The sequence below is a fragment of the Balaenoptera ricei genome, chromosome 12, assembly GCF_028023285.1.
Source record: "Balaenoptera ricei isolate mBalRic1 chromosome 12, mBalRic1.hap2, whole genome shotgun sequence".
In the NCBI taxonomy this organism is placed as follows: Eukaryota; Metazoa; Chordata; class Mammalia; order Artiodactyla; family Balaenopteridae; genus Balaenoptera; species Balaenoptera ricei.
The window spans coordinates 28,426,653-28,447,485 of record NC_082650.1 but is presented as its reverse complement, the minus strand read 5'-3'; the positions used below and the strand labels follow the sequence as shown (position 1 = coordinate 28,447,485).

The window sequence follows — 20,833 nt, the reverse complement described above, 5'->3', positions numbered from 1 at the left end:
TGTATTCTATTACAAGTTAATCACTAAAGGGATGTTGCCTATAAGCTTAAATTATACATAATGGCCCATCTCTGGGAGCCCTGCTTCCCAGGTAATGAGCATTAAGCTAAAATACCTTTGTTTAGCTCACAGGAAACATCCTGACCAGGCCCACCTGTGAATGACTGCAGGGAGGATGAAATTAACACATCCCCTCTGGAGGCTGATGGGAATCAGGAAGTGTTTGACTTTACGCCCTCCCTTTTTAGTATAAAAGGAGCCTGAATTCTCATTCAGGCAAGATGGTTCTTTGGGGGGGGGCATGAGCCCACCATCTTCATCTTTGCCAGCTTTCCAAATAAAGCCGTCATTCCTTGCCCCAGCAACTCATCTCTCGATTATTGGCCTGTCGTGCGGCGAGCAGTATGATCTTAGACTCAGTAACAAAACTACAGGTATCACTCAAAAGCTGAAAATAATAGTGTGTCTTTAAGAGGACATTTTATATTTATCAATGTAACATACCTTGTTTCAGATTTAGACAGGATTGGGACTTTCTTTTTTTTCTTTTTTCTTTTTTCACCGTTCAGTTTGTCATCATACAATGAAGTATCTGAAGGAAAGGAAGTCTCTGAGGGAAAGTAAGCCAACTGCTCCTTGAGTTTCTTTCGGATCTTCTTCTTAATCTCCTTTGCCATTTCTTCAGCTACTTGGAGCTGGTATACTTTCATCAGTTCTTCCTCATCTAAGCTATTTTCTCCTTCCTTGGCCTTCTCACTTTTCTCACGAGTGACACCTGGCAGTGGCTTGGTCCGCGCTTTCTGGGGTGTTGCATCCGCCTTCTTCTCAGGAGTTTCCGGCTCCACTTCTTGTGCTGTCACCTGGAGTGCTGTTTTTATAACCTTTTTATTTGCCTTTTCTTGCTTGTCGTCCTCCACATTAACATCATTATCTGGATCTTCAGTTGCTGGCTGCGAATCTCTTGGTTTGTTTTTAGTGACTCGCATGTTCTTCCCTGGGTTCTTAGTGTTAGCAGCACTTATATCGTCACTTTTAGTTTCCCTGATTTTCTGAAGATTGCTTCTAACAGCATCAAGCTAGGAGAAGACGACACAATAACAAAGTTTCAGCTAAGCACAGTTTAGTTATGTGAAGATAAAATAATGACAAGTGTTCCACAATGTGTAATACTGGGAGGACTATTTCACTTTTTACTTGAGCACTGTGACATGACACCATTCTACGGCATCTGATGAGCGTTTTCTTATTCTCCCAGCGTTAGATTAGCAATCTTGAGAGTAACTTCAGATCAAATGAATTAACTAGTTAACAAAGGAAAAAGTTCTTAATGACTTTTCAGAAGTGAATTAACTGCTCAAATCTCAAATGCTAGTTTCCTCTTTGGCAGAATGATCCATACTCTAATCTAATAGATACTTGTGAAAATGCTGAAAGAGCCATGGTTAAACCATTTCATGTTTCCCAACAGAAAACACACACGGGTCATTTATCTTGCTTCATAATTACATTCAAAAACCAAAGGTTTATAGCTCTAGGATTACTCTGCAATTAGTCCAAATGTATCACTGAAAATGCTGCTAAGTATTAAATATTATCAAGTTAGATCAAATGACAGACTAAGCACACACTTGTACCTCTTTCTCCAAACAAAATTATTTAAAATGAGAGACATTTTTAATAGAAAATCAGGCTAGAAATAAAAACCAAATGTTACTAGTAATGAAATAAACATTTTGAGAAATTCCCCAAGGATTTAAAAAACAGGCAGGATTAGATCTAGTAAACTACCAGAGAAAACCACAGCACATAGGAAAAGACTTCTCCAGGGAAAAGGCTGGTTCTGAATCAAGTAATACAAGAAGGAGGGACAAGCCTGAGGATGACCAATTGAGGAGTTGGGAGGGACAGCTCTGTCTCCCTTCTCCATTCGTGTTACATGGTGACTTTAAGCCAGAGACCAAAGCAGCTGAATACAGAGATATGGCTTCATGTTTTAGGCAGGTACAACCCTCACCAACAGCAGAAGCAGACTATGTTGAAAACAACCAACAAGGCAGGAGAAAAATTCTCAAATACAAAGATGACTAACAACTAAAAACTAACAAACACTGAAGGAAAGCAGCACAATGAAGGAAAAGCCACCAAATCCAATAAAGCAGAAAAATTAACAAGGAAGAAAAATAAATAGCATAAATAAAATAATTTAAAAGAAGTGGAATTAATATAATGAAGAAATTCAAAAGCATGAGATTAAAAAAAAAAACCCATAGATGTTAGAATTAAAATTTTGAACGACAGAAATAAAAGCTTAAGAGATGTGTTCAAAAACAGAAAGGGCAAAACCCAAGTGCCCTTGGGTTGGAAGATGGAAGCCAATACCAAAATGAAGAATTCTCCCAGGAATGGATGAGCTTACCAGTGAAGACTGAAGTTCAATTTTCGAAAATCCTCATGTTTAAAAGTGGTTAGAAAATATCTAATATACATGAAAAGATGGGAAAATTCTAGAAGAACTAGTAACCCATTATATATCCAATATTTTACCATCTCCAAGACTCTTCTGCTTACCTAAAAGATATTTCCAAATTCTATCTATTCTTCAAGGATAAATTCTGAATCCATAGCCTCAAAAAAATCTTTCCTAATCAAATCTAATAAAAATATTTTCTCGGGACTTCCCTGGTGACTCAGTGGTTAAGAATCTGCCTGCCAATGCAGGGGACACGGGTTCGAGCCCTGGTCCGGGAAGATCCCACATGCCGCGGAGCAGCTGAGCCCGTGCGCCGCAGCTACTGAGCCTGCGCTCTAGAGCCCGTGAGCCACAACTACTGAGCCCACGTGCCACGGCTGCTGAGGCCCGTGCGCCTAGAACCCGTGCTCCATAGCGGGAGAGGCCACCGCAATGAGAAGCCCGCGCACTGCAACGAAGAGTAGCCCCGCTCGCCGCAACTAGAGAAAGCCCACATGCAGCAATGAAGACCCAACACAGTCAAAAATAAATAAATAAATAAATAAATAAAATAAGAAACTCAAAAACAAAAAACCCCACATTGTTGTGCAACCATCCCCATCATCCATCTATAGAACTTAAAAAAAAATTTTCTCTCTTAAAAATAGTTTATTTTCACATGTTCTGTTTCTAGAAGCAATATATGCTTAACTTAAAACAGTAAGAAAACAAAAAACTAAAAATAGTAAAAAAAATTCAGAAATTACTTAGAAAAAGAAGACCCAAAGTTCAGTCCTGGGTTGTCTCACACAAGGAAAGTCATTACTAATCTCTTCAGAAACTTATTTTTGTTGTTTTTCTATGAACACAGTCATACCTAATAACCTTGAATTTCCATTATGTCAAAATGGGGCAAATGCAAATTTTTCTATTTTCTCGGTACCAGAAACGTAGTGGCAATCGATACAAATTGTGAGGACACTCCAATAACTGGAAAAAGATAACCAAGAATTAGAAATAGAAAAAAGAATTATGGTCTAGAAGAAAGGATTCTGAAAACAAAACCCTGGGGAAGCTAATCAGATGAGTTTCTGTTTATTTATTTACTCTCTTCCACTGATCTGTCAACCTTTGTACTAATAACATCATTTTAAATACAGTTCCCAGAGCATCTGTGGTAGCATCCCATAATTCCATTGCACTGAATTGATAGTTTCATTACTTTTTAAATTCCTGTTTTTGTGGTTTGGATTTCCTTTGTCTTGCTAACAACTTCATGAGATAGTGTTTACATTTTCGAGTAGTTTATAAATTTTAAACTTTTGTTACTGATTTCTAGTTTTGTCATACTATAATTTAAAAAGGTCTACTTCATGGTATTTCATAGTTCATGGATTATCACTGAATTCTGAAGTGTCTGAAATATGTTTGTTCATGTTCTATTATATCTTTGCCCATCCTTTTATCTTTACCGTCCGTGCCTCATTTAGGTTTTTTGCTTTAGTTTGTTTTTTAAATCAGCTTTATTGAGACATAACAATAAATTATGTGAAGTACAGTAATATTCACCAGTTTTATGTGTATACTTAAATGAATTTTGGTAATGTATACAGCTGTGACACCACCACAATCATGATGTTAAACATTCATCACCCCACATGTTCTTTTACAAAGTCAACTCCTATCCCTCCATGTCCTGGCCCCGCTCAACCATTGATCTGTTTTCTATCACTGTAATTTTGTCTTGCCTGGAATTTCATATAAATGGAATCATATAGTATATAGCTTTTTGTGTCTGGTTTCCTTCACTCAGCCTAAAGCTTTGGGATTTATACATGTTGTTGCGATTACAGTAATTTATTCCCTTTCATTGCTGAGCGGTATTCCATTGTGTGGAGAGATACTACATTTTATTTCTCCATATACCAATTAATGGACATTTGAGTTATTTCCAGTTTTGCACATCATATGTCTTCCTTTCTCTTGAGGGAATACCCACTAGTGGAACTGATATACTATATGGTCAGTACACATTTAAGTTCTTAAACAACTGCCAAACTGTTTCCTGAAGTGGCTGTACCAGTTCACACTCCCAAATGTATGAGTTCTAGTTACTTAACACCCTTGTCAGCACTCCACATTGTTAATTTTCATCTTTTTGTGTTGTAACAGGTGTATAATGGTATCTCATTATTTTTTTAAATTGCATTTTCCTAAATACTAATGACACTGAGAATCTTTACACGTGCTTATTTGCTATCTGTATCTCTTCTTTGGTTAAATGTTCAAATCTTTTGCCCATTTTTGTAAGGTTGTTTCACATCACTGAGCTCTGACAGTTCTTAAAATGTCCTAAATACACTTTATCAGACAGTGTGTTGCAAATATTTTCTCTCAATTTATAATTTACCTTTTCATTTTCTTGGCAATGTTTTGAATTTTCGCAAAGCCCAGTTTATCCCTTTTTTCTTTTATGGTTCATGCTTTTGTATCCTGAGAAATCTATTTATAACTCAAGGTTACTAAGGTTTTATCCTGTTTCTTCTATAAGTTATATAGTTTTAGCTCTTATGTTTTTTAGGTCGTTGATCCATTTCTATTTAATTTCTGAACATGATATGGTCAGTTTGTAATACTGTATATGTATATCTGACTGTCCCAGCACCATTTGTTGAAAAGATTGTCCTCTTCCTCATTGAGGTACCTTGGCAATTCTGTCAACAATCAATTGACCATACACATTTGGATCGATTTCTAGAGTCTCTTCTGATCTATGACTTACATATCCACCTTTATGACAATACCAGGTTGTCTTGGTTACTAAAGCTTTACAATGAGTTTTGAATCAGATGACAAAATTCCTTTGACTTTGTTCTTCCTTTGCAAAATTGTTTTGGCTATTCTAGGTCTGTTGTTTAAATTTTCAAATAAATTTTATAAATATATTTTCAATTCTTAAAAGTCTGCTGGCATTTTGAATTGAATCAATAGATCAACTTTCAGAGAATGGATAATAATAATCTGTCAATAATTATTTGACAATAATGATTCTTCCAATCCATGAATATGGATATCTCTTTATTTATTTGGTTTTTACTTTCAGCAGTTTGGGGATTTTCAGTATACAGGTCTCACATATTTTCTGATAAATTCTTCCTTGATTGCTACATATTTTTGTTACTACTATAAATGATATTTTAAATTTTAATTAAGTTATTCATTACTGGTATAGAAATACAATTGGTTTATACTTGGACCTTATATTCTGCTAAACTCATTTAATAGTTCTAACAGCACTTTTTAGAGAGTTTGTCAACTGCAAATGAGATTCTTTTACTTCTTCACTTATGATCTTTATGCTCTTTTTAAAAAATTGCATTATTGCATTAGTCAGGGTCACCTGCACAATTATGAATATGCATGGTGATATGCTCAAGCTTAAGGTAAAAGCTTTCAGTTTCTTACTTTTAAGTACAATCTTACCTGTAGGTTTTTGTTTTTTTTGTTTTTTTAAAATTTTTTATTTATTTATTTATTTTTATTTTTATTTTTATTTATGGCTGCGTTGGGTCTTCGTTCCTTGTGCGAGGGCTTTCTCTAGTTGTGGCAAGCGGGGGCCACTCTTCATCGCGGTGCGCGGGCCTCTCACTGTTGCAGCCTCTCTTGTTGCGGAGCACAGGCTCCAGACGCGCAGGCTCAGTAATTGTGGCACATGGGCTTAGCTGCTCCGCGGCATGTGGGATCTTCCCAGACCAGGGCTCGAACCCGTGTCCCCTGCACTGGCAGGCAGATTGTCAACCACTGCGCCACCAGGGAAGCCCATTATCTGTAGGTTTTTGTAGATGCCCTTTATCAAGTTGAGGAAGTTTCCTTCTATTTTTGTTTAAGAGTTATCAGAATGGGTGACGAATTTTGTCATTTTTCTATTGCATTTGTTGAGATGATCATATGGTTTTATTTAATCTTATGATATGGCAAATTACACTGACTACTTTTTTCAAATGTTGTGATATATTCCTGAGATAAACCCCACTGGTCATGGCGTATTATCCTTTTTATATAATGTAAGACTGATTTCCTAACATTTTGTGGAAGATATCTGCTCTAGATTCAAAAGGGATACTGGTGTAGGTTTCCTGTAGTGTCTTCATCTGGTTTTTGTTTTAGGGTACTTAATAATTGTCCCCAAAAAGAGTGGAGAAGTAGTCACTCTTTTTGCATAGTCTGAAAGAGTTTATATAGAATTAATATAATTTCTTAAATAATTTGGTAAAATTTATCAGTGAAGCCAGCTGAGAAAACTAGCCACCTGGTTTTCTTTGTGGGCAGGTTTTTAACCACAGACACATTTTTTTAAAAGATATACAATATTCAAGTTATCTGTCTCTTTTTGAGTGAGCTTTGGTAGTTTGTGTCCTTCAAGTAATTTATGCATTTCATCTAAGCTGCTAAATTTATTGCCATGAAGTTATTTCATACTGCTCCCTTATTATCCTTTTAAGGTCTTTAACACATCTGCAGTGAACCCCTCTTATATTCCTAATATTGGTAATTTGTGCTCATTTCCTTTTTGTTCTAATCAGTCTGGTTAAAGGTTGTGCAGAAAAGGGTTAACTCAGCAGCCCTGGTTGCTCAAATCATTCAGATCCCAAAACAGGCCTGTTTTCAGGACCAGCCCGTGGCCGGCTCCTGGGAACTGAGCTCTGAGCCCTTGGAATGTTGTGCTTAATAAAGGTGAATGAATACATAAATCATCTAAAGGATATTATTAATAGCTAGAGAATCTAGAATATTTTCCACCCTTTAAAATTAATTTAACACAAACATTTTCACAAGCTGTCATTCATAAAAGAAGTTATCACCTCTATGAAATACCAGTTATTAGGATAAAATGAGATAGGAGAAAATAAAGGAATGAAATCAAGGTGATATAAAACTGACAATGATAATAAACAGAACATGATTTAAATTTCCCCCTTTAAAAGGCAAAAATTCAGATGCATCTTCAAAATTAATAATAGCTACAGTTTGAGTGTTTATTCTCTACTTAGCAATTTATATTTACAGTAAGTCCCCTACATAAGAACGAGTTCCATTCTGAGAGCATGTTCATAAGTCCAATTTGTCTGTAAGTCCAACAAAGTTAGCCTAGGTACCCAACTAACACAATCGGCTATATACCGCTGCTTTTACGCTTACTTCTAGACATCCTGGGCTTGAAATAAAGATACTGTACTACTGTACCCTATACAGTACTGTAAAGTACACAAAAGCACAACCACTTGTAGAGGATGCATACATGTGACAATGAATGCCAGACACGTGAATTAACTAACGTGACTGGACATGAACGCACGTTCGCATCTTTGAAAGTTTGCCACTTGAAGGTTCGTATGCCGGGGACTTACTATATTTGTTCTACCTATTACTGCTGAGTATCAAACCACTCCAGACTTAGTGGTATAAAATAATAAATCATTCATTATGCTCTGAACCCAATATATTCTCCTTATTCATCATGCCTCTCATCTTTAGTTCCTGATGCTTTGATTCCATAATCCATCACTTCATTCATCACTCACCATTATCATGTAATTTCCATCCATCACACCTGTCTGGAAAAACTCCAGGTACTGTTCAAATTAAGTGACTTTCATCTCTATAACTATAACCAGGCTGTTGAATACTGCTGGAAGAACCACTTCAAAACTTGGCACTATTATAAACATTTAGTCTACAAATTCAACTGAGACCTCAAAGCTATGGATAATTCTTCTATGCTGCATAATCTGTTCATATGCACTCTTCTGTCGCTATTTCAAACTTTCTTCACTCACCTCTGATGTCCAGTGCTGTCACTTCTTGACTCACTTTCACAGATAAAAGCTATTAAAAGGGAAGCTGCTTGGTAGCAACTTTCTGCTACCAAGTCTACAAGTTTTCATGCACCCCAAATGACCTTTTTCTTTTCCTTCTCATTATAAAGAGGTGGGTTGAATTATGGTTTTCTCCAGATATATAAACCATAATTTGAAAAGATAAATGCACCCCAATGTTCATTGCAGCACTATTTACAATAGCCAGGACATGGAAGCAACCTAAATGTCCATCAACAGAGGAATGGATAAAGATGTGATGCATATATACAATGGAATATTACTCAGCCATAAAAACGAATGAAGTAATGCCATTTGCAGCAACATGGATAGACCTAGAGATTGTCACAGTGAGTGAAGTAAGTCAGACAGAGAAAGACAAATATCATGATATTGCTTATATGTGGAATGTAAAAAAAGGCTACAAATGAACGTATCTACAAAACAGAAATAGAATTACAGATGTAGAAAATAAACTTATGGTTACCAGAGGGTAAGGGGAAGGGGGAAGGATAAATTGGAAGATTGGGACTGACATATACACACTACTATATATAAAACAGATAACTAATAAGGACCAACTGTATAGCACAGGGAACTATAATGGCCTATAGTAATGGCCTATATGGGAAAAGAATCTAAAAACGAGTGGATATATGTATATGTATAACAGATTCACTTTGCTGTACACCTGAAACTAACACAACATTGTAAATCAACTATACCCTAATAAAAAATAAAAATAAAAATAAAGAGGTGGGTCTTCTTGTGTTCTGGAAAACTTTCCTCTCCCGTATCATCAATTTCTCCATTATCTTCCCGCTATCAGCGTTTAAATACCTGAATGTAATCAATATCATCTTCACAATATCCCTTTTTACAGTCAAACTTCCTGAAAAGGTTGTCTATACTTGTTGTACTGCTTCACCTTTCTATGAACCTTATATTAAAAAGCTTTGCTCTCTACCCTGCTAAAAAACTTTCGAATACTTATTTGGTAAGCAAAAATACCATCTCTGGTTTCCAATCTGAATAGCTTTTAAAATGTTTCTATATTTTATTAGTCAATGTTATTTTCTCTTGTAATTAGTTTTATTTTTCATGCCTTTTGCTCACTTAGAGATTTAGTATCTTACTATTTATGGCATTTATTTGTGGCATTTCTTTACATGTTAACAATAGGAATGGAACTTACTCATAAGGTTGCTCTCAAGATTGACAGGGTAATAACTATAAAACACTGAAAAGGTTCTTCTAATACTAGAATATAGGTGTTCAATAAATGTTAACAATTATTATATATTATTGGCTATATAAAAGAGTATTAGATCTGTGGCTATTAAAAAAAAATCACGTATTTTCATCAGCGAATTGGCTTTTAGGTGCATTTGTTTCTGACTCAAAAAAGTATCTTCTACATCAGATTTATTCATTCAACAAATATTTAGTGAGTCTTCTGTGTGCAGACAGAGAATATTCTCATTACTTGGGATGTCTCTCATTCCTTTTAAGATCAGAGTATCTTTCTACAGTGGAAAACTGAACCAGCTCATTTCTATTTTCTTATTTAAGTATTTGTCTATTAATTTAGCTTTTTACATTTACCTTTTTAAGATGTCTGAAGTGTAGTGTAATGTTAGATAAAATGAGACTGTAATTGACCTTTTCCCCCAGAAGCTAAAGCAACTCTATCAATACTAGTTCTTGTGTCATAGCTTCTTGAAACACCTGGCATAAGAAACTTCTACATATTTAACTGGTTTCAAGGCTCAACCAGATATATATATTTTCAGATTATAAATTCTCTATTCTTAAATCCTTCATTTTGATTCATGTCTCTGGAAATGGTACTACACATTCAACTAATCCAACTTCAATAGTTTTCTTGTGTTTTTCAGGGAGGGAACACTAGCAGCAATTCTTTGCTAATTCACACGCTCACTGTTGCCCTCACAAATGACTGACAATTTAGGCAAGTAGATTCCCTGGAACACAATTTTCCCCTAAATATTGTAGAGATATTGCTCCATTGTCTTTGGCCTTAGTGTTTTTTGAGAGAAGCCTGAAATGCACTAGATGTTTCTTCTTCTGTTTAGATGTTCGCAAAATTTATCTTTTTCTTGATTAAAGTTTTCAGATATAGTTCTCATCTCATAAAATTTACCTGAAATGCAAGATGGATTCATCTCTTCCTAGATGTTTTTTAACCTCAGGAAGGCTTCCTCCTCGTGCTCTTTTTACTGTTTCTGCTCCACTAGTGCTGTCTGGGAACACTTACTTGTAGGTCACGTATTTCTATACGTCCTTGTTATTTCTTATAGCTTTCATTTTAGTTTCAGCCATTTCTTCTCATGAACAATGCTTCATATTTGTCTGCCACATTACTAATTAAATTTTTCCATGGTGTCAATTCTATTACTTAGGGCTGAGATATAGTTTTAAGGAAGCAATGAAGAGAGAACGTGGAGACCGTGGTTTTAAATCCTTATTCTACAATTCTTACATGATATTAAAAAATATGGCACAAAATTCATATATGTAGGTTATCCCTGAACAGAAGGACTGCAGGTTGTTTTGATTTTACTCCAGTGTGAGAAAGTCTTTGAAATCTAATGGGTGAAAATTAGCTCATCCATTCTGGTTATTGCTGCTTCACTGTCTTTGACTATTTTACAACTCAGTAGAGAAAAAGGGTTAACATGTAGAAAACTGATAGTAATACAAATGTTTCCTGTCCATAGCTATGTAAATGATTTCTATTAATACAATGCAACTGAATTTTGTCTGGTAGATAAATCTCTGTAAATTAAATCCATCTGGACTGGTTATAACATCTTACTGATTCCCTTATTAATTAATGATTTAAATAAAATCTTTGTTATGTGTTAAAATATATATATATATATATATATATATATATATAAAATAACTCCTACTTATTCTATTTCTGGCTATACAGCCCTGGCAAAGATGGTAAGTCATTTTCTGTTCAGATGTTCATAGAATTTCTCATATGCAAAATAAGAGCTCCAGTATCTATTTTCATGATTAACATAAAAATCAGAAATAATATTTGTAAAACTCTTATCAGAGTGCCTGATAGTTGAAAAACAGTAACATGAACCTGCCATTATTACAAATTTTATTATGGCTTTCTCTTTGCCTAATTTTCTTATTTCAGCCTGCTTCCTTTTCAGTGTCAGCCTGTTCTGCACATGGGAGTCCTTGTTCTTGTTCTGAAGAGATCCCATCACTTCATGCCTTATTAAAAGGGGTCCTATTGGGTTGTGGTTAAGACAGTGGATTCTGCAGTTAGACTGTCAGAGTTTGAATCCTGGTTCTACCACTAACTATGCCACTAACTTTGGGTAAGTTATTCAACCTCTCTGTGATCTAGTTTCCCCATCTATAAATGGAAATAAAACTTCATAATTTTATTGTTTGTATTAAAAATGAGTGAATATACATAAAATGTTTAGAAGAGTGCTTGAAAGATAGAGAGCACTGTTATCTAGTAAATAAAAGCAGGTATTCCTCCTCTGTTTGCTAAAGTAAATCATTTCAAAAATAGTTTGTTTTCCAGGAATAATCCTCTTCCATTGAGCTGAAAAATCTCTTCCTAAATTTTTTTTTTAAGAATACTTATCTCTGAATTAAGAGAGACCTTGAATGGCCTGGTGTGTGCCAAAAGAGGCTGAGTAGATTACATTTAATCACCTCCCACTTGTGTGTCCCCAACATCTAAACTGGACCTTGGATAAATGGACATATCTTCTGCCCATTTTCTAGTTATCCATTTAATTTAGCATTCCTGGCCTAAACTGCACCTTGTTCATGCACACAAAGCCCAGTTCTGACAGTGACAGAAAGTATGAGTTTCTACTTAGACTGAGTCTATAAAAATATTCTGCAGACAGTTGTGTGCAGGGTTCTTTCTGCTTTTGCCAAATGTACACCACCTTACTCAAGGGGAAGGCATATCCCAGTAAGCAATGCTCCATCGTCCATATGCCACTCTTCCCTACCATGCTGCACACTGGTACACCAGAAGTGGCATATTCTATATTAGAGCAGCATCCACTATGGGGGACCTAATCTGATCCATTCTGTCAGCAGTTCTTAATTAGTATGCAGTAGTACACTGGTATATTATGAACCCCTCACATGTGTGCAGCTTCATTCTAGCCAATGCTATAACTTTTTTTTTTTTTGCCTCACTTGAGAATATAACTATTACACTGATGGCTGCCAGACAATATTAAAATGAACAGGTCTCATGACAAAATACAGACTAGGGTAAAATATGCTACAAGTAAAATGAAGGATGCATATAACTCATAAAACTCCTGCCAAAGAAATGTATGTATTCTTTGTATCAATTACCAGGACATGCATGTACCAATTACCAGAACGTGCATGAAGTTATTTATTTGTGTGGAGATTATGGTCAAAGAGGTAAAAGGTGCAATGGAAATAGCGAGATAGGTTTGAAGAGTGAATAGTGCATTAACTGGGATACCATTACAGACTCTATAATACCTTGGGAATCAGGTTGTAGTTAATTGCTGATTTGTTTAGTATTGCTTTGAGTTCTGTATTTTCAATCCCTTCAAGGGTGCTACCAAAAATTCTATCATTTGAAAGTATACCTCAAGTACAAAAGGATAATTATTTCTTTAAGGTTCCACTGATTTCTCCTGGCTCTGCTGGGTAGAATCAGATGAAGAAGTCTAAATAAAGATAAGCCATTAAATATCCGAAGTAAAATATTATTTCCTAAGTTCTTCACAATTCTGGGTTAAAAATCTTGGTTTTCTTCAAGAACGTGTAATATGGCTAGTTTTGCATTTCCCTGTTATCCCTAATCACTTTAACCAGTTGGTCTGTTGTTCTTGTAGGACAGCACTCAAGAACTCGATACTCAAAGAGTGAACAGTGAGGCTGATTCTAATGCAAGCTTTATTTTACCACGTTATTGACCACAACACAGATTTACTGTTTTTAATCTCCAAAGTTTCTTGGAGTTTTCATATGAAAGTCATAATTTTATGCAGATATACAAGTCACCATTACCAAATGATCAGTTACTCACTGAGATTTTTTCTCCAGATTTGCCAATTTTTTTCTTCGGTTTTTTTCTTTCACGTATTAGATCATTGTGGGCCTTAAGCAATTCCTCAAAGCGAACTTTGGTCTTCACCTTTGCTTCACTCTCAACTACAAATGATAATGATTCATGTCATTTTCTATGCAATTCTACTATCATATGTATCATGTTAAAAAATAAAAAACCCACAGCCTTGTAAATACCTGCATGAGTTAAAAGGATTAGTCCTTCTTTCTTAAAAACTTTTCTTTTGGCTTTGGTGATAACACACTCACCTATATCCGTCTTACCTTTTGGGCTACTCCCTCTAAAAGTTTCCTTTGCTAAGTTAACTCTTTACTTATGATGCACAGTAGCACCTACGACTATTACGTGGCCTTAAACAAGTCACTTGACATCTCTAAACTTCATTTTCCTTATGTGTAAAATCAGAATAATCCTATGTCAAAGATCATTTTTTTCATGAAAAATGACTAACGCTTGCCTGGCCAACAATCAGCCTTCAACAAATATTAAAAGCTGAAAGTTGTTTTCCCCTTTAAAACATAAATCAGGTCATGCTAGTACCTTGCTTAAGACCCTGTAAGTTTCCCAGTTCACTTAGGACAAAATAAAGCAAGTCCTTCACATGCCCTACATGGTTCTTACTTCCTGGTCTGTCTACATCTACAGCTTCAATTAAAACAAATATCCCTATAGGGAGGATGGGAGGGAGGCTCAAGAGGGAGGGGATATGGGGACATATGTATGCATATGGCTGATTCACTTTGGTGTACAACAGAAACTAACACAGTATTATGAAGCAATTATACTACAATAAAGATCTATTTTTAAAAACCCAAAAAACAAATATCCCCTTAGATCCCTACATTCTAGCCAGACATCCTTGTTTTTCGCTCTTCTGCCAGAACAAGCAATTTCCCATGTGAAGCTGCTTCCACCTGGTGCAAACTGCCTCTAACTCCTCACAGCTGGCTGGTGTTAAGATATCTGTTTAAATGTTGCCTCTAAAGCGGAAGATCTCCTGACAACCTCATCTAAATTTCTGTTTCTCACAAGACAGACTGTTCTTTTCCTTCACAGCACTTAACCCAACTTGAATTTGTGTAATTATTTGTATATCTATATACATAAATATACTGTGTCTCTCCCACTATATGAGGTAGTTCATAACTACATCCCTAGCTACTATCATGGGGTCTAGCACAGAGTAAGTACTCAATAAACATGTTTCAAATAAATAAATGCTGAATGAATGAATGCCCAAGAGCAGGTATTGGCAAACTACTACCTGCAGGCCAGTCACCTGTTTTAATAAATAAAGTTTTATTGAAACACAGCCATGCCCATTCTGTTAAGAACTGTTATGGCTGCTTTTGTGCCTCAATGGAAAAGCTGAGGAGTTGTAGCAGAGACCAAACCTAAAATATTTACTAGCTTGCCTTTTAGGAAGAAGTCTGCCAAAGTCTACTCTAAAGTGAAAAACCCATTTTGACAATAAAAAATAAAAACTAACCATATGTTATCATTTACCTTGCCCAGCTGAGTCCCAAATTGCCAGCCAATGAATACATATTAACCTTAATCACCAACATTACATAGATAGCTAAATATCAAACTATGAAATATCTCTAAATGTAATTTTTGGTTGATGACACCTACTTCATTCCTTAATTGAAGAATCCCTTAAAATAATCCAAACTTTAAAATAAATAATCTGTACTGCATATATAAATTTCATAGAAACCTTACCAGTGGGCATATCTCAGCTTCATGGAGAGCATTGAGTTATAGCGTAAAGCACTGATTCAATCAGGATCCTATTAAAACAAAGAGGATTTATTTGTAATATGGAATTTCCAAATAAAAATTATAAAATACTCTTCACGCAAGATTATGTGATTGTCTACTACCTCATCAGGTTTATACCAATAAAACTAAGTTCTCTTATTCCAACCTTATGTAAATGACTTAAATACATTTGAATCAGTTTAGAGTCTTAAAGTAAAGCAAACTGGATCATAATTGAGTAAAATATTTATATATTTGAAACAAAAAATGTTTGAAAGGCAAGAAACATCTAACAGTATATTAACACACCTTTTAAAGTATTTTAAGTAAAAAAAATGAACACTTCTATGTACTTTTGAGAAACCAAACTCCCTATCAGGATTGACTTTCCCAAGCACATACACTATTCCACTAGTAAAGTATGCTTCTGGGTAGCACATTCACAGATAATGAATTTAAATATTTCTGTACCTGCCACTGAAAATGCTACAACAGAGAAGGTTAAGCACAAGCATTCATTCCATCTTCTCAAATAAATACCTGGGTGTGTATCATTGTGTATCAAAACCATGGATAAACTCAGTATATGTATTCCTAAATTTCCAGTTTTTGTAAAAGATGAGGGTGTGTGTCCAAAACAGACATTAATTCTCACATTAGAACACAATATGCATACATTTTTAAGAATAAAAATGAAGACTGTTAAAAAAAAAAAATTGATTTGACTCAACAATTATCAGTTAAGGTTCCAGATCCCTAGGGATCCACATTCGTGTTCCTTTAGTATTAGGGGTACTTTGGACAGAAAAGTCTGATAAGAACTGCTAAAAAGAAAATAATTATACAAATACACTAATTATGTGAGTTAACTTCTGTAACAACTATCCGGTATACAGACAAAACAGACATCATTAAATACACAGAGTAAAACCTCCTATTCTTTATTGATAGGAAACAGCATTAACTCTTTCTAGAAGATAAAAGATCTAATAAGCCTGATCATCTTTCCAATCTACCCCAAATTAGAAAAGAGAGGCTGCAAAGCCAACTGCATCAGTAACTGAAACCTGACAGCACATAAGTAGAAAAAAAAAATAAAGCAAATAAGGATTTAATATTTATAGTATTCCATGGTGATGCAATATATAGGAAAATAGCTGAACTATATTATGACTGAGTCATCAAGAAAAGGTTTACTTATATTCTTTTGTTTTATCTTGAGCAGAAAATGTATGACATTTTAGACAGATTAAATAAAAACTACTGAAGAGATAGAACAAAGAGTCAAGGATGATTCTCATGTTTTTCAAAAGGAAATAATTAGACCAGTAGTATCATTAATTGGAATATAGTGCAGTATAGCACAAGTGTAGTGAAGTAGTTTAAAACACAAGTCCTGGAATTACTGTAATCTCCCACGGTTACTCGTATGGGCTGGGCAATGTTTCCTCATCCGTAAAATCAGTCTAACAGTGACTATTCAAAGGGTTGTTGTAAGAGTTAAATGATTAAAAGGTTAAAACAGTGCCTTAGAACAAGCATCAATAACATTAGCTACAATTATAATAGATACTTCTTATGGGGACGCTCAGTGAGCTTTAGCGGGGCATGTTGAGCTGGATATTGGACGGGTATTAAGCAGCTATAAGCATTGGCTCTATTGTCAGATTCCTAGATTCAAATCTCAGTTCTACCTGTCAGTAGATCAATCTCAATTTCCTACTCTTTCAAAAGAGAATGATAATAGTAAATCACTTACAGGGTTTTTGTAAAGATGAAATAAGAATATGCAGGTAAAACACTAGGCACAATGCCTAGAGCATGGCAAGCTCTTCAAAAATGATAGCTATTATTACTGTATACACATATACAGTGTGTGTGTTTGTGTGTGTGTGTCTGTGTATGGAGATTCATATAAATATATATATATATATAAAATCAGTTTATGTTTGGTAGGTGATAGAATATAGTAATCCAGCAAGGAGATAAGAGTCTGAAGATTTGGGCATCACTTATTTATATTTGTGATGGTTGCAGGAAAAAAAAGGGCCAAACACAGAATTCTGGGAGCCCACAAAATAAACGAAAAAGACATCAGGGAGATAGATGAAAAACCGGGAGAAGTAACCACAGGAAAAAGAGTTTCAAGAAAGAAGTGGTCTACACTGTGTGGTACCAAGAGTTCTTGCAAGATTTGAAGAGTGTCCACTGGATCTGCAGTCAGGAAGTCATGTGTGCAAAGCTTTTTGTGGAGGGACAGAAACCTGGCAGCCACAGGTGGAGGAATGAATGGAAGGTAAGACCTGTAGAAGAAACATGTAGATAATTCTTTCTACAATTCTGCTTCCAACTGTCTCCCTCCACCCTGCACAGGCAGTGACATGAGGCAGTAGCTTTGAGGTACAAAAAGACTATGGAAGGATTTTGCTGTTTGTTTTAAGACTGTTTCCATGTCCCCATCACACTACCCTTAAAAAATAAACCACCAGAGGAATTTTCCAAAATACAAATGTGATGGAATCATTTCTTTGTTTAGAACTCTTCAGTAGCTCCCAATACTGGAAAACATGAGGTCCCATTGGGGTCCAAAGCTACTAGTGAAATGATCCCTTGCCTTTCTCCACCTCCCCTTCTCTAGCCACACTTCCACACTGTGGGCTCCAGCCCTGTGAAACCACTTGCAGGCCCTCAAATGTGCCAAACTCTTTCTTGCCTTTGTACCATTACACATACACCCTTCTCTCCTGAAAAATGCCCTTCCTCTCTGGTCTCTCTAACTCCTAACTATCCTTTGACACTAAATGCAAATAGTATTGAGACAGGCTAAGACCTGGGACCTGGGTCCCTTTACTGGAGTGTCTGCACCTGGACAAACAAACTATAAGGGACTAAAAACAACTGCATGCATGCACAGTTGGGGCAAAATCATGAACAGTAAGATACAAAAGGGCCAAAACCCAACTTCTGAGGTGCTGGGAACAAAAGCCGCAGCATACTGTGCAGGATCCTTGCACACAGCACCACCAAGGGGGTGGGCAGGACACCTAAGCCACCCCTCGGCCCAGCCCACAAATCTGGCCCCAACCTCTCCCCATTTAAGGAACCAGCTCTGCCCCACACCCCGACCCACCACCCCGTTTCCCGTTCTCACTCCCTCATGAAACAACAGAAGTCCCAATAAAGCCTCGCCTAAACTTCTTGTCTGGCCTCGTATCAATTTCTATTGATTAAAGAGTCCAAGGACCCAGGTCAGTATCAGTATCTTCTCTAGGGAGCTTGCTAACTTTGAGGGGTTAGAGACAGTCTCCATAAATAAACAAGATTCTGAAGATGGTTTTAAAAACTTTTGGTATTTGAATTTCTTTCTAATGTATATTTTTAAAATTTCCCAGAGTCCTCATAACAAGCAATCTTCTTCCTGAAAGCCCAAGTAGTAACAGCAATCGTTAAATATGTCTCCTCTGTGCTCCCACAGTGCCTTGATCTTCATACCTCCTACCTAGGCCCTGAATTTTCACTCTGGTAAAATCTTCTGTGACCGCCCCCCACCAAACTGCTAGCTTGTGGAGGGCTAGGCCTGTGCTCTCTTCATCTATGTATCCCATTTTAAAAGGGGGGGGGGCAGTAATAATGGTTCTAGGGTCAAAATGAGTCAGGCTTAAGCTTTCTTTTTCTTTTTTTTTTGGCCTGGGAAATTAAAATGGCACCTACTTTATTGTAAGGAGAAAAGGAAATACTGAAAAGCAAAGTTATCAGCACAGTGGCTGGCCCATTACTTTATGTCCATTATTATAGTATTAAAAATAAACAATTATGCAATAGACAAAACATATTAAATTATGTATTTACATTATTTACTACTATTTAGTAGTCTAATGTACAATCCAATTAGTAAACAATAATATTAATTTAATGATAAACATAGCAAATACATTACAGGAATAATCATCTCTAAATGGTAATGTGTACTATAGCAAATACCTTATAGAATGACTAATATTTGATAAGTAAGATCATCAGCAAAAATTAAGGTCAAACTTAAAATGACATCTGTGAATCTCGTATATATCATTACATTTAAAAGCTTCTCCCTCACAAACCCTTTTACAGGACCTGCTAAGAGATACAAAATAGGGAAATTAACTGCATTACATTTCATCTCATTTTGTTTTCTCTAAACGCCTGATTATCAGCCAATAAATGACTAAAGATCAAGGGAGGAAAAAGCAGAGGCTTGGATGATTCGCTCCTTAACCGAATTTTACAGCACGGGATAAAAGGAAACAAAACCCGTATATATAATTCAACTAATAAATCAGAATAGTCTCCATAAATATATAAGATTCTAAATACGATTTAAAAAACTTTTGGTATTTGAACTTCTTTCAAATATATATATTTTTAATTTCTCAGAGTGCTCATAATAAGCAATCTTCTTCCGGAACGCCCAAGAAGTAACAGCAATCGTAAACGCAACAGGTGGAAAAACTGTTAGCATCCTTTTCTCAAAAGAAGGAGAAGCCATATGTTCAGTCAGTAGATGTTCTCACAGTAATGCGAAAATGTAGCACAGCCATTTGGCAGGGATACCTAAATAGTAAACGCTTTCTTCTATTTGTATACATATCGAAACGACCCTGTTAATGTAACTATACTCTTAGAAACGTAACACATCGATCACCTTTTCTCAGATGTAATTAAGAAGGTATTTCACGGGTTCAAGATTCAGCACCAGGTTGACACCCTAAAAGGAAATAAACGTATGTACTTAGTGCGCATCCGATTTAAACGCTGTTAAACCAGAATCGGGAATAGGAAAGGCAAAGATTGCATTCACTCTTTCACGACACCACGCTCAGAGTTCCGGAAAAAAGGAGCCCAGGAAAGGGAGATGAAAAGTAAGTACGAAGAGGTAACTCTCAGAAACCCCATCCCTCCACTCTGCCGCTCTGGGCGGGTCAGACTGCAGTGGTGCAGGGCAGCCCCCGCCTGGCCTCCCCGGCCCGCCGCCCCCGCGCCTTAGGACCCGACCAGCCCTCCACGCCACTGTCCCCGGAGAGGGCCAGGGCAGGCCGAGCGCCCGAGCCCGGGCTCCCGCCACCAGCAGGCCTGCAGGGTACTCACGGAGAAGAGGGCGCAGACCTGCCCACAGAGGGTCCCGCCGGAGCTGACGCCGGGACCGTGCGGGGTGGGGCTGAGAGCTAGGCGACCGCGCTACCACCCCTGCCGCCGGCCACCCGGGCTCTGAGCACCCTCTGGGTGCCGCAGTGCGGGCAGCGCGCCGCCAGCTGACGTCAGCGCCTGCCTACGCCGCCGTCCCCATGACAACCGATGCGGCGCCGACTCACCACCTGGACCTAGGCCGGGCCTCGGCGCCCCTCCGCGGCCCCGCCCCCCTCCGCAGCCCCGCCCCCTCCACGGCCCCGCCCCCGCGCCGCCTAAGCCTGGGCCCCGAGGCGCTGCAGTGCGGCGTCTGCGGAGCGGAGGGCGCGCGCGCTCGCGCACGCACGCCCGCGGGCCCTCAGGCTGCGGCCGGGCACGCGCTCAGGGGCCGAGCGCCGGACTCCTCGCGCTCGCGCGGGAAGCTCCAGGCCGCCGCCCTCCAAGGAG

At 37.2% G+C, this 20,833-nt stretch overlaps 1 protein-coding gene across 12 annotated transcripts in view; it reads right to left on the bottom strand.

Annotated features, from left to right (window-relative positions):
• AHI1 (Abelson helper integration site 1) overlaps positions 1-20,538 on the bottom strand; it is a 215,666-nt gene extending 195,128 nt beyond the window's left edge. For all 12 annotated transcript variants that reach the window (XM_059941146.1, XM_059941137.1, XM_059941140.1 and 9 more), the window contains exons 1-5: positions 20,348-20,538; positions 19,905-19,967; positions 15,185-15,252; positions 13,418-13,542; positions 505-1,076 (exon numbers count right to left, since the gene is read on the bottom strand). In XM_059941146.1, coding sequence (XP_059797129.1) covers positions 505-1,076; positions 13,418-13,542; positions 15,185-15,194 — 707 coding nt within the window. In that variant the 5' untranslated portion in view covers positions 15,195-15,252; positions 19,905-19,967; positions 20,348-20,538. The remainder of the gene's footprint in view (positions 1-504; positions 1,077-13,417; positions 13,543-15,184; positions 15,253-19,904; positions 19,968-20,347) is intronic.
• Positions 20,539-20,833: the final 295 nt, after the last annotated feature.